General features: G+C 32.2%; 2 protein-coding genes across 2 annotated transcripts; one reads left to right on the top strand and one right to left on the bottom strand.

Annotated features, from left to right (window-relative positions):
* Window positions 1-229: 229 nt before the first annotated feature.
* On the top strand, window positions 230-3,225 carry LOC139848141 (chlorophyllase-2-like). The gene is made up of 2 exons (XM_071837875.1): window positions 230-478; window positions 2,542-3,225. Exons 1-2 carry the CDS (start codon window positions 230-232, stop codon window positions 3,223-3,225), a joined length of 933 nt encoding a protein of 310 aa, XP_071693976.1.
* Window positions 3,226-3,658: 433 nt separating this feature from the next.
* Window positions 3,659-5,893, bottom strand: LOC139885343 (kaempferol 3-O-beta-D-galactosyltransferase-like). Its single transcript, XM_071869252.1, has 2 exons — window positions 5,385-5,893; window positions 3,659-4,562 (listed from the first exon to the last, which is right to left on the bottom strand). Exons 1-2 carry the CDS (start codon window positions 5,890-5,892, stop codon window positions 3,688-3,690), a joined length of 1,383 nt encoding a protein of 460 aa, XP_071725353.1. The 5' UTR covers window position 5,893; the 3' UTR covers window positions 3,659-3,687.
* Between the last annotated feature and the right edge of the window lie 3,909 nt (window positions 5,894-9,802).

Genomic DNA, 9,802 nt, shown 5'->3' with positions numbered 1-9,802 from the left:
TAGGTACATGTAAAACCAATAGTGAATTTAACATTAAAACGTGGAAAAATTGAATTGAATTTAATTTGTTTCCATACATAAAATATGCTGTCAATTACCAACGTCAACAGTCCCAAAAGATGATACGAGTATATAACATACCCTGCAAGCATAGTAAACCATATCACAAATAATTTACAACACTAGGTAGTATAATCTATAACCTACTAGGTTAAAAATTTCAGTGAATATGGCTTTGCCTTCTTTTGTACTCATTCGTTCCAAAACAGACATTTTCGCGACCGGAGATCATAAAACCCATCCTGTAATAACACCAGACAACACAGATACTCCAAAACCTCTATTGATATTCTCTCCACAAGAGGCAGGGGAATATCCTGTTATAGTTTTACTTCATGGTTTTCTTCTCTATAATACCTTTTATTCCCAACTCAGCCATCACATTGCTTCTCATGGCTACATCCTTGTTGCCCCTCAGGTTTCGTTCTTTTTCATAATTTTTATTCTTACCGCGTAACTTCAATTCATTTAGCTATAAACTAGGTTTTAGGCTTCCACCACAATTAATAGTTTCATCGCCAATTCTGTAAATTTGTACTCAAGTCAAACTGTAAACCGGACCACTACGCACATTTTCATTGTGAACCGAACCGTATCAAAATGTGAATATAATTATATTATATTTCAGTTTAAACCTTAAAAGTGAAAATCAATATTGAAAATGCTGGAGGTATAACCACATCATCAAACATAGCCTATTGTGACATCCATGCAAGCATGTGACCACTTCCAATGAGGGTAATTTTCACTTTAATCTTTCTTAAATTATACTACTACAACAACAACAACAACAACAACAACAACAACAAAACCCAATACCGCATAAGTAGTGTATGGGGAGGTGAGATGTAGACAATCCTTTCTCTATCCGAGAATAAAGACAATTCATTTCTCCATCCAGAGTGAAAACACTCTCATAAGTAGAAAAAGTCATTCCTCTCTCTATTCGATGGATAGAGAGATTGCTTCCGGTGGACCTCCGGCCAATAAGTAGGAAAAATTATTAAAAAATAAAATAAAATTGAGACGTCATGAAAATGATAAAATCAAATTTACATGGGTTTTAAATCCTACCTGAAATTCAATTTAGGCTCTAAGAGTCAGTCAAATCGCTAATAATCGACGTTTCCTTTCTTAAATTATAGTGAGCTAATTAATCTACAGAAAATGAGTTAACTAATTTACATGAGGAAAAATTATCTCAACATAGTTTAGTGGTTCGGCTGAGTTAGTCTCAAGTCAAACCTTACTAGCAACATATCTTTGGATGGCTAGAAAAAATGTTCGGAAACATAACTCGAGTAAACCATGTATGTATGCATAAAACTACTTTTTTAATTGTATGAATAGGAAAACCCTTATCCGTTTATCTGAGAAACGAAATGAAAGACAGCTTTCTTGACTTCACTGTTAAAATCAGCGGATTATATAAGGCTTCTTTTTTTTTTTTTTTTTTTTTTTTTTTTTTTTTTTTTTACAACAAAAAAAATAAAAATTGAAATCGAAAATGGTAAAACATATATATTTCTTATTATATCAATTTTAAGATAACTAGTTGTGGAGCCCTCGCTTCGCGCCGGGGCTCCGTTTTAAATGCGAGTTAAAAAAAGTCTTGATCTATTTTGTAGAAAAGAATTTTTTTCGACATATAACATTGAAGGGATGTTCCTTTTGTGAAAGTTGCTTCTTTTAGCGTTTGTTGTTTTTTTTTTAAGTTAGTTGATCTATTTTGTAAAAAAAAATATTTTTCGACATCTTTTGGTAGCATTGAAGGGTTGTTCATTTTATGAAAGTTGTCTCCTTTATCGTTGAGGAAGAAAAGAGAGAAGGAAAAAAAAAGTTGGTTGATTTTTTTGTAAAAAAGAATTTTTTTGGGCATCTTTTGGTAACATTGAAGGGTTGGTTCTTTTACGAAAGTTGCTTATTTTATCGTTGGGGACAAAAAAAAGGTGAAATAATGAAAATATCTCTGATTACTATTGATGAATAATGGATAGTGTTTTGTCTGTTAGTATAGATATAAATATAACTATAAATATTAATGGTATACCTTGGTTTATCATTTATGGTGTTGGAAGTCTGGTCGAGTTAGTCTAAATTCTTTTTTTCCAATTTTTATTTCTCCTTTCAACTATTTGATTTTACAATTAATCTCTACAAGTTTTTATTTTTTCATTTTTACCCTTTAATTTTTTATTTTTCATTTTCGCCATTGGAGTTCCTAACTATTGATAGTTCCCCACAAATTTTTTTCTCTTCACAACGCTCTTTTTTTCCTACAACGTGGGGCCCACCCTTAAGTACAAAACACATCTATGCGCCATAAGTAGAATTGATTAATATAGGACCAGTAGCAAAATCTCAAATCATATTCTCATTTACATGTATATATCTTGTTTAATTTAGCTAATTTGTAAGTTCATAATTAACATGTAAGTCTGCAACTGTTTGAATCTTATATTTAAAACATGTACGTATCAGTTGTATCTATGGACGGGACTAGATGCCACAAATGAAATCGAGGACGCAGCTAAAATAACCAACTGGCTTCAGGAAGGGCTTCAGAAGTACCTACCTTACCAAGTAAATGCAGACCTAACAAATGTAGCACTAGCGGGCCATAGTCGTGGAGGAAAAGTCGCTTTCGCCCTTGCTTTGAATGCACTCGATGCGAAAATAAACTTAAAGTTTTCCGCTTTAATTGGGATTGATCCGGTTGATGGATTAAATGGAGGTATACAAACTACACCTAAAGTTCTAACAAACATCCCGAATTCATTTAATCTTAAAATGCCGGTTATGGTTATTGGTTCGGGCCTTGGTGAAGTTGGCACCATCTGTATGGGAACGTTTGGAGCGTGTGCTCCAAAAGGCGTGAATCACGAGGAGTTTTATAACGAGTGTCGTAAACCGGCTTGTTACTTTGTTGTAAAAGATTATGGGCATCTTGATATGCTTGATGATGAGACTAAAGGGATTAGGGGGAAGTTTACTTATTGTATGTGTAAAGATGGAGAGGCTAGGGAACCTATGAGGAAATTTGTTGGAGGGGCTGTTGTTGCTTGCTTGAAGGCTTATTTGGGAGGGGATTATAGCTATTTGACATCTATTAAAGATAATGAAGATTCACCTGTTGTGCTACAAGATGTTGATTATCGGCTTTGAAGGTTGGGACCAATCATTATTGATTGTAATGATCTTGTTGGTTTATTATTAGTCAAAAAGCTTAAGGATTACTTATTGTATGTGTAAACAATATATATGCTTCAAAAAGTTGATTTAACCTCTTAATGGTACTCGTGTATGTTTATTATTTCGTAAATTTAACAAAATAGTTTTAGAAATTTAACTTCCCGTTTGGCTCACAGAATCCAATGAGATTCCGGCGGAATTAGAATTGAATTTAAACACGCTTCGTGTCTAAATTCAATTCCAATTCCGCCATAATCCTATTGGATTCCATGAGCCAAACGGGTCAGTTTCCAGTCATCACAGAATTTCTCTAATTTACTTATTGCCAAACACAGTAACATAACAAGGTTAAAGATTGATTCATTCATAGTATAGTTTTAACACCAACCAATTATAGGTCCATAAATCAAACTTACATCCCAATACTATCTCATATTAGCTAGTGACTAAATCAACCAAGGTCTTAAAATTTTTATCTGAACTCCCATTTGGTTCAACAGCCTTATGAGCAACATCTTTCAATACTTCAATTTTCTTCTTCCACATTTTTAACAATCCATCAACCAATAAACCATTTTCCAAAGCATAACAAGTTCCATTTTTCGTAAAACTCCCACCTTCGATTTTCATCCCAATCCCCCAAACTCTCTCAACCATACACGTGTTTATCTGTTGATCTCCTACAAATGGCCTGCAAATCATAGGGACACCAGCACCAATACTCTCCAACACCGAGTTCCATCCACCGTGCGTTATAAACACCCCTGTCGCAAAATGCTCCAAAACTAACACTTGTGGGGCCCAAGGCACAACTTTCCCATTCCCATTATCACTTGCTCTCTTCAAAAACCCTTTAGGAAAATGCTTTGTTGACTCGTTGTTTATTGACCATAGAAACGGCGTCTTGGTCTCTTCGAGTGCTTCAGCCAACGCGACTAGTTCGTGAGGTGGTGGCTTGAACACGGTCCCAAAGCAAATGTAGGCTACTGTTGATGGCTTTTGAGTTTCTAACCATGGAATACATGAAAATTCATCGGTTATTGATCGAGATATTTGTTTGGATATGAAATTGAAAGGACCAATATTGAGGAAGTTTTTAAATTTCGAACAGAGGTCTTTGGTGATATCAGGGTCCAGTTCTTGGAATGAGTTTAAGGGAACAGCAGTTGCTCTAGCTAGAGTTTGTCCCATTTTATGTACCATAATTGAAAACGGTGATTTGAGGTTTCCATATATGATTCCGCCTGGTAAGTCACTTAATCGAACAGCCGATAGTCCAGGGATCAAGTCAAAGATTTCGTCATCAGGCCCTGCAGAACATGTGCGTTGTGTCACTACTCACGCTGCAAAAAAAAGTTTTATTTTTTGACGTTTTCATTATTTTTGACACTTTAAAGTGTGAATAATTTGTCATGTTTTTGACACCTACAAGTGCCACAAAATTTTCGATACTTAAAAGCTTCACAAAGAAATATCCATTGACACTTTAAAAGTGTCAAAAAGTTATTGACACTTAAATTTTCCGACGCTACATTTATTCACGCATCGATTATTATTGACGTCATATTTTTCTAGGCGTCTAACTTATTTTCACACCTTTAAGCGCCAAAAACTCATTAAAAAAGTTTCAAAAAATACATGTTTAGTTGTTTGTTACTAGAACATGTTTAATGCAATTGAATGTAAAATAATTACACATAATTGCAACATAGATTATATCATGTAGTAGCATATAAAGTTGTATTTTGATGAAATGATAAAAAAGAAAGAAAAAAAAGAAAAAAAAGGTAAGAACGTTTTCCATGTTCGGGCTATCCGAAAGGACAAGTAATCCGACCCCACTTATGTACGCAACCCAGCAGGATTACCGGCCCTCTGGCTGTTTCTAACTCATCCCTGACCACCACTAAATATTCATCCTAGACAGGATTCGAACTTGACCTCTTACAAGAAACTCAGGGCTCCAACCACTTAGTTATCTAGTTATGGAGCTTTTAAAGGGACGTGTGTAGGGCCATGACCCTTAAAAATTTGTGACATTATTAATTAATATAACTTTATAATAAAATAAATTAAGGGTATGTAATATGTTTATGTTCTAACTCTTTAGCCTAATATAGTTATGAAGGTACCTTTGAATTGAGCATGTTTTTCCCTAATGAGATCAGTATAAAAATGCGATGAAAGCGAACATGCTCCTGCGGTCCAAAACGCAACCCACGGAATGTTCAATTCGTCCGCTATATCAGCACAGAACCAAAAGAAAGCATCAACCACCAGACAACTAATCTTCAACCCAAAATCATTTTCAGCCACTTTAAGACCATTTCTGAACTCATCTTCAGCCACTTGAAGAAACAAGTTTATATCCTCTTGAGGCTTCCCCACAAAAACATAATCTTTCGGTATACCATCTGATACATCATACAGCCTTATGTTGTCATGATTAACCTCAGACAACAGTTTTTGATTAGATTGTTTAGTGTTAAAAAATGAGAAAACGACGGTTGGGGCAGCAGAAGCTAATCTATTCACCAGCGTAAGTAAAAGGGAAGGGTGTGACGAAAAAGGGAATGTGTAAACCGCGACATGTCTCCCTGGTTGGACGCGGTTGATTTTGCAGCTTGTGATCATGTCCATTTGACTGTTTTTGTTTTTAGTTTTAGAAAAGAAGGAAATTAAATATAAAACACAAAGAAGTTGATAGTTTATATTTAATGGGCATTGTAATTAAAGGGTATTGGTGAACTAGAATGTGATCATGTAGTGATGTAAAGAATGGGGGTTGGCTCACGTTATATTCGTTGAATGGTTGTACGAGACCAACCAACCCGGTTGGTATACTTTGTGGCCACATACCCGGTTAAGTGTAGTACCAAAGAATAATTAATATGGCGGAGTTAGGCAAAGAATTTATCGTTAAACATTTATTATTATTATTATTATTATTATTATTATTATATTATTTTTTTGTTTCACAAGTTTAACTGTTCCATCGATGTTGAAAGATGGTGGGAAAGGGAAGGAAAAGAAGGGGAAAAATCATTACTCATATTAGTTTTATTTATTTATTTATTTATATATTTTTTTTTTGTAAGAAAAGAGTGGAGTGAAAAAGTTTTGAGAGGAAAACCACAAAGCTTTTTATAAAGATTACAATCTGCCGACTTTTGGGATTATTGTGATGGAAATGAAATCTTATAGTTAAAGTTAATATAATCATCTTTATATCTGATTCGTAACCCAATTGTTTGTATTACGATATCTTCATCTTTATACTCTGTATTACGAGTAAAAAAGTTTATTTGACCACATAAAAGTTGCATTGTGGATTAATTACAGGTTATAAAACATAAAAGCTTCATTCCTATTTATATAATCTATCTATAAAAGAACAAAAAATAGTTTATAAATCGAACCATTCTATGATGGCAGGTGATTCTAACACACCACTTTTTAATCCATGTACACCTAATTACCTATTTTAGTCTTAATTATACTTGCAATAATAATAGAATAAAGTGTATATAGATTAAAAAGTGGTTTGAAGAATCACCTCTCACGATTCCTCTAAATTATACTATGTAATAAATTGTTATTTCTAATAAATAAATGAACAAATATCACGTGAAATATCGAGTGATAATAATAATAATAATAATAATATAATAATAATAATAATAATAATAATAATAATAATAATAATAATAATCAATAATAATAATTATGTTATAATATTAGGCTTTAATGGATAGTCAATTTTGTACAAATCATAGTCAATATTGGATACCTCTTGTATAGTATTTTTTTTGTACTATAAATACTCATGTATGCAAGCTAAAAAACTTGCACCCTCCATTATACTTACAAGAATCATTTCTCTCATTAGTATTCTACTCTTTCATTACTAGAATTTTGTAGTAAGTTTAGGCTACCAATATTGTTATAAACAACTAAATTACAACACGTTATCAGCACGAAGTGCTCCGTATAATCAAGGTTTATCTAAGCAAGTATAAGTCACTAATCAAGGTAAGAAATTCTTTAACGATATCTTCTATTATTTATTAGTAAGGTAAATATTATTATCATCATAAGTAAAATTATATTTCTGTAATCTAACTTTTATTAACTTCACTAACATTTATATTTATGTTATTTAAGTTATATATGGTCGGTTATACCGCCTGAATTATATTTATGTAATCTAACTTTTATTAACTTCACTAACATTTATATTTATGTTATTTAAGTTATATATCGTCGGTTATACCGCCTGAATTATATTTATGTACTCTAACTTTTATTAACTTCACTAACATTTATATTTATGTTATTTAAGTTATATATGGTCGGTTATACCGCCTGAATTATATTTATGTAATCTAACTTTTATTAACTTCACTAACATTTATATTTATGTTATTTAAGTTATATATGGTCGGTTATACTTCCTGAATTATGTAATCTAACTTTTATTAACTTCACTAACATTTATATTTATGTTATTTAAGTTATATATGGTCGGTTATACCGCCTGAATTATATTTCTGTAATCTAACTCTTATTAACTTCACTAACATTTATATTTATGTTATCTAACATTTATGATTACTTATGCAATTAATCATTATTTATTTCATGCATACTAATGTTTATTCTTAAAATTTATTATTTATGCATAATATGTTTATTCTCTTAATCTTCGTATTTATACTAAACGTATTTGTACTAAATGTATTTATAGTAATCGTATTTGTACTAATAAAATTCTTTTATTAAAATTATTATTAATACAACGAGTACATAACAGTCGTTAACGTCAACTAACGACGTTACAACAGTCATATATACATAACGGTTGTTAACGTCAACTGACGACGTTACAACGACTATATTTTTCAAATATAAAATAAACATCTCCGTTTTCACATTTTCACAAATCAATCTTCATTTTCTCATATTACCACTCTCAAAAAGTTTTTTTGTAAAGATGCTTCACACAAAGATGATTTTTCCTATTGTATTGGTCATACTAACTGTGACGACCCGCCAAAATCGCTATTGACGCGCATCGATTTCAGAGTGAGGTACTGACCTCTACATGATACGTTTTGTAAACATTGCATTCTTTTGAAAAGGCACACCATAAATGAATATCTAATTCCAACGTTTTTGACGTCTGATGATTTCTACATATAGACAATCACCGTAAATAATAGTTTACAATACTACATCCGTTGACAATGCAGTCAAAATAAGATACATGGTGATGAATTTGTGAATGCAACGTTTTCTCGAATAAAGCATGTATGACTCCATGCACATAGCTTGTATAACATATAAGCAAACAGCGGAAGAATTCTAGGAACCTGAGAATAAACATGCTTACAAGTCTCAACACAAAGGTTGGTGAGTTCATAGTTTTAATATTGCGCATAATCTGTATATAAAGGTGGATCACAAGATTTCAGTTGTTTCATCCAGAAACGTTTATCAAAATATTCTACAAGATTGAGCACCCTGGTAACTAAGCTTTAACGTTATAATAAGTACCCCTGTTTTAACATACATGCAACCAACATGTACAATACACGCAATCCAACGTGTACTAAACTCAAATAGCATACGTATGTTTTATAGTTCAGGCTAGGGTTTCTATACCTGAAACAGACGGGGATGTCAAGCCCTATGGATCCATATACAACTATTCGCGCCCACCAGTTCTTATAATTGGCAGTTACTAGTTACTAAAGCTAAAGGATTTTTGGTTCAAACTCGGTGTAGAATTTAGTATGTACTTGTATCCATTGCGTTTAAAATAAAGTTCATGTATTCTTTGCCCAAAAATATATATTGCAAAAGTAATTAAAAAGGAATCTATAAACTCACCTTAGCAGCACATAAGGTCATTCACCGAAATGTGACCGAAACTCGGAATGCAAAATAACCGTAGATCTCAACCTAGAGAACATATGTTGGTCAATACATGTCTAACAATCTAGGTCAGGTCATAGTGTATCACAATCCTAATGCTCGAGACCGACATGCAAAAGTTAACAAAAGTCATCTCAAAAGTCAATCTGACCCAATATGATCTTTAAATCTACACATGTTTATTATATTAACATAGTATAAGTCTTGATAATTGAACGAATTTATAGTTTATCAAACTCAAAATATTATTTATTTCAGGAGTTATATTATATTTGAATTATCATGGCAATCGAAAATGTTTTATTATTTCATATAGTTTTCCAATACTTGTAAAATCAGATTATAGTGTTTATAAAGCTTTAAAACATGATAAGACAGTCAACTTTGACAATTGTTCAACAAAACGAGACGTGTCTTATATAAGAATTCATTTACTCGACTAGTAGTATCCAAAAATCCAATTTATTAATCTTATAAACAAGTTGTTTAAATATTAATTTACAGTTTCCAACACAATTTCAATTAACGTCAAACATAATTCAATTGACCATATCTTTTAATCCGTTCATCGAAATCACGCGATTTCTAAATGAAAAGTTATTAATTTTTCGCC

This window comes from Rutidosis leptorrhynchoides, chromosome 1, assembly GCF_046630445.1.
Source record: "Rutidosis leptorrhynchoides isolate AG116_Rl617_1_P2 chromosome 1, CSIRO_AGI_Rlap_v1, whole genome shotgun sequence".
Taxonomy (NCBI): Eukaryota; Viridiplantae; Streptophyta; class Magnoliopsida; order Asterales; family Asteraceae; genus Rutidosis; species Rutidosis leptorrhynchoides.
Note: the sequence above shows the minus strand (reverse complement) of the source record. Positions and strands in the feature narration are given on the sequence as shown.

Coding starts and splice junctions, on each gene's coding strand:
- LOC139848141 (XM_071837875.1), top strand. CDS start 230: ATGGCTTTGCCTTCTTTTGTACTCATTCGTTCCAAAACAGACATTTTC. Junction 479..2,541: donor ACATCCTTGTTGCCCCTCAG/GTTTCGTTCTTT, acceptor TGTACGTATCAG/TTGTATCTATGGACGGGACT.
- LOC139885343 (XM_071869252.1), bottom strand. CDS start 5,892: ATGGACATGATCACAAGCTGCAAAATCAACCGCGTCCAACCAGGGAGA. Junction 4,563..5,384: donor AAAACATGCTCAATTCAAAG/GTACCTTCATAA, acceptor CATGTTCTGCAG/GGCCTGATGACGAAATCTTT.